The sequence below is a fragment of the Austrofundulus limnaeus genome, unplaced genomic scaffold, assembly GCF_001266775.1.
Source record: "Austrofundulus limnaeus strain Quisiro unplaced genomic scaffold, Austrofundulus_limnaeus-1.0 Scaffold224, whole genome shotgun sequence".
NCBI classification, from domain to species: Eukaryota; Metazoa; Chordata; class Actinopteri; order Cyprinodontiformes; family Rivulidae; genus Austrofundulus; species Austrofundulus limnaeus.
The window spans coordinates 224,920-227,129 of NW_013952626.1; the positions used below are offsets into that span (position 1 = coordinate 224,920).

The following is a 2,210-nucleotide window of genomic DNA, read 5'->3' on the forward strand; positions in this document are numbered from 1 at the left end:
TGTGTGTGTGTGTGTGTGTGTTCTCTCCAGCAGCACCCGCGGTCAGCTGAGCTGCAGAGCAGAGTTTAGCGACACTCCAAAAACCTTTGACTATAATAGTATTTAAGCGAAATATAAAAAAATTAAGTATAGGGTTAATATTATAGGGTTAGTATTAAGTATATAGGGTTACGTTGTCGCCTAAAAACTTTCTAAACCTTAATTTTGTGTCAAGGAAAAAGAGAAAATTGAAAATCTTGCCAAAGCCTTATTTCCGAAAAAGAAAAAAAAAAAGCCTTATTTCCTGCTTTTGATTCATACAGCTTTCACCCGCAATGCATCATGGGATTGGGTAGGTGAAAAAGGTTGTTTTAAGAAGTTTTAAATGTACAGACACCCCTTTTTCAGATAAATTGGGGGGTGGGGGGCACTGATTGGTGGGCCTGATGGATACAGCTTCATCAGAGCTAAACAACAAAAGAAATCTGAAGCTTCTATGTTGAACACTTTCTGAGTTATAAGCATTTTTGCATGTCCAGACACCTCCTTTTTTGAATGGAGCCCCCTCTTCAAATATGGGGTCTATCGTCAAACCGTTGGCTGGCGCAGTGTAGGTCAGACTCATCTACAGTCCTGTCAAATTTCATATTGATCGGTGCAGCCGTTTTTGTGCTACGGTTGAACAAAAATCACTGAAAAAAATAATAAACCGTACAAAAACAATATGACTCCCGCTTACGCTTCACGTGCGGGAATCATAATAAAAGGAAAATTTTTGAAAGAAGTTGTTAGATACGGCAAATATTGAGAATGTCCTCTGCAAAGAAACACCTGTTTCTTTTACTGAACCAGTTTGCCAAACTGTCATTTTCTGTACACTTTCTGTGCACTCTTTGACAGAAAACCAAAAAAGAAAATAAATAAAAATTCCCAGATTCTCAGGCAGGTGAAGATCTCAAACGCAGATTATGTATTTAAAGAACATTATGGAACCTCAGAGTGGCCATAAAGAGACACAAAAAACAACAGAATTACATTTGTATGTATGCAAGTGCAGGATGAGCTTTTCTTCCTGCTTGGAGATCCATAACTCTCAGTTGAAACAAAGTTAAAACATAAACAAACACAACTTTCTAATCAATTTTTATCAAGTTAAGCTGTCCTCATAGATAGAGATGGGGGTGGAGTGTATTTTCCAGGCACTTAGTTCAATTCTATACCACAATCAAGTAACTGTGTTAGTACCTTAAATTGTAATGAAAAGGCTGTATTCTCAAACATAAATGTGACTGCATATAGGCGGTGYCATGTACCAGGAAGTGTTTAAGCAGCTCCACATGGCTACCACATGAGATTCAGGGATTTCCCAAACATGCATGAATGTTTTTGATGGGAGAATGACATGATAACATGAAATAAAGCCCCAGTAAACTCCTGCTTGTTCTTACTGCACCTGGAATATTGTCCAGTTTGTTGCGGAGCTCCTCGTTCTCCTGCTGCAGGGACAACACCTCCTGCTCCAGCTCCAGGCACCGCGGACAGCAGCTCTCTTCCTCCTCTTCCTCTTCGGGCAGCGTGGAAGAAGGGTGCCCGTACGAATCGGACGGCGCCGGGGAGCCCCACCTTCCTAGGTTGTGCCTGGATGGAGACCTGCCCGAAGCGGGCTCTGCTGGCAGACACCGCTCTCCTTCGAGGCCCCCGGTTTGGTGCTGTTGCCGGGTCCCTAAAAGCAGGTAGTTCTGCAGGGAGTCCGTGAAGATGCGGAGAACTGCGGAGGTCTGCTGCTGGTTTAAATGGCTACGTTGGGCCTCGTCTTCGGTTTCAGTGGTGAAGGAGCTCTCCTCAGACTTCAGTTTCCCCTGTGAGGAGCAGTGGAGCCCCTGAATGTCGTCTCGCCTGTCTTCCAGCTTGATGCTGGAGGGGAGGGAGGAGGACAGGGTCTCCAGGAGACGGCCGTTGTTAAGAAGGTTGAGGACTCTGCTGCACTGCTGGGCGAAGGCGTCCAGGATGAGACGGTTCTCTGAAGGTGGAGGGAGGGTAAATCAGAAATACAGTGGGTAAAATAAGTATTGRACAYGTCAMCATTTTTCTCAGTAAATATATTACTAGAGGTGCTAATGACATGAAATTTTCAACAGATGTCGGTAACAACCCAAGTGATCCATACATACAAAGAAATCAAACCATAAATGTCCAGAAATGAAGTTATTTGTAATAATGTGGAATGACAC

General features: G+C 43.4%; 1 protein-coding gene across 2 annotated transcripts in view; it reads right to left on the reverse strand.

The window, feature by feature from the left end:
* bend4 (BEN domain containing 4) overlaps window positions 1–2,210 on the reverse strand; it is a 12,139-nt gene that overhangs the window by 8,289 nt on the left and 1,640 nt on the right. For both annotated transcript variants that reach the window (XM_014019562.1, XM_014019563.1), the window contains one exon: window positions 1,433–1,999. In XM_014019562.1, the coding sequence (XP_013875016.1) occupies window positions 1,433–1,999 (567 nt within the window). The remainder of the gene's footprint in view (window positions 1–1,432; window positions 2,000–2,210) is intronic.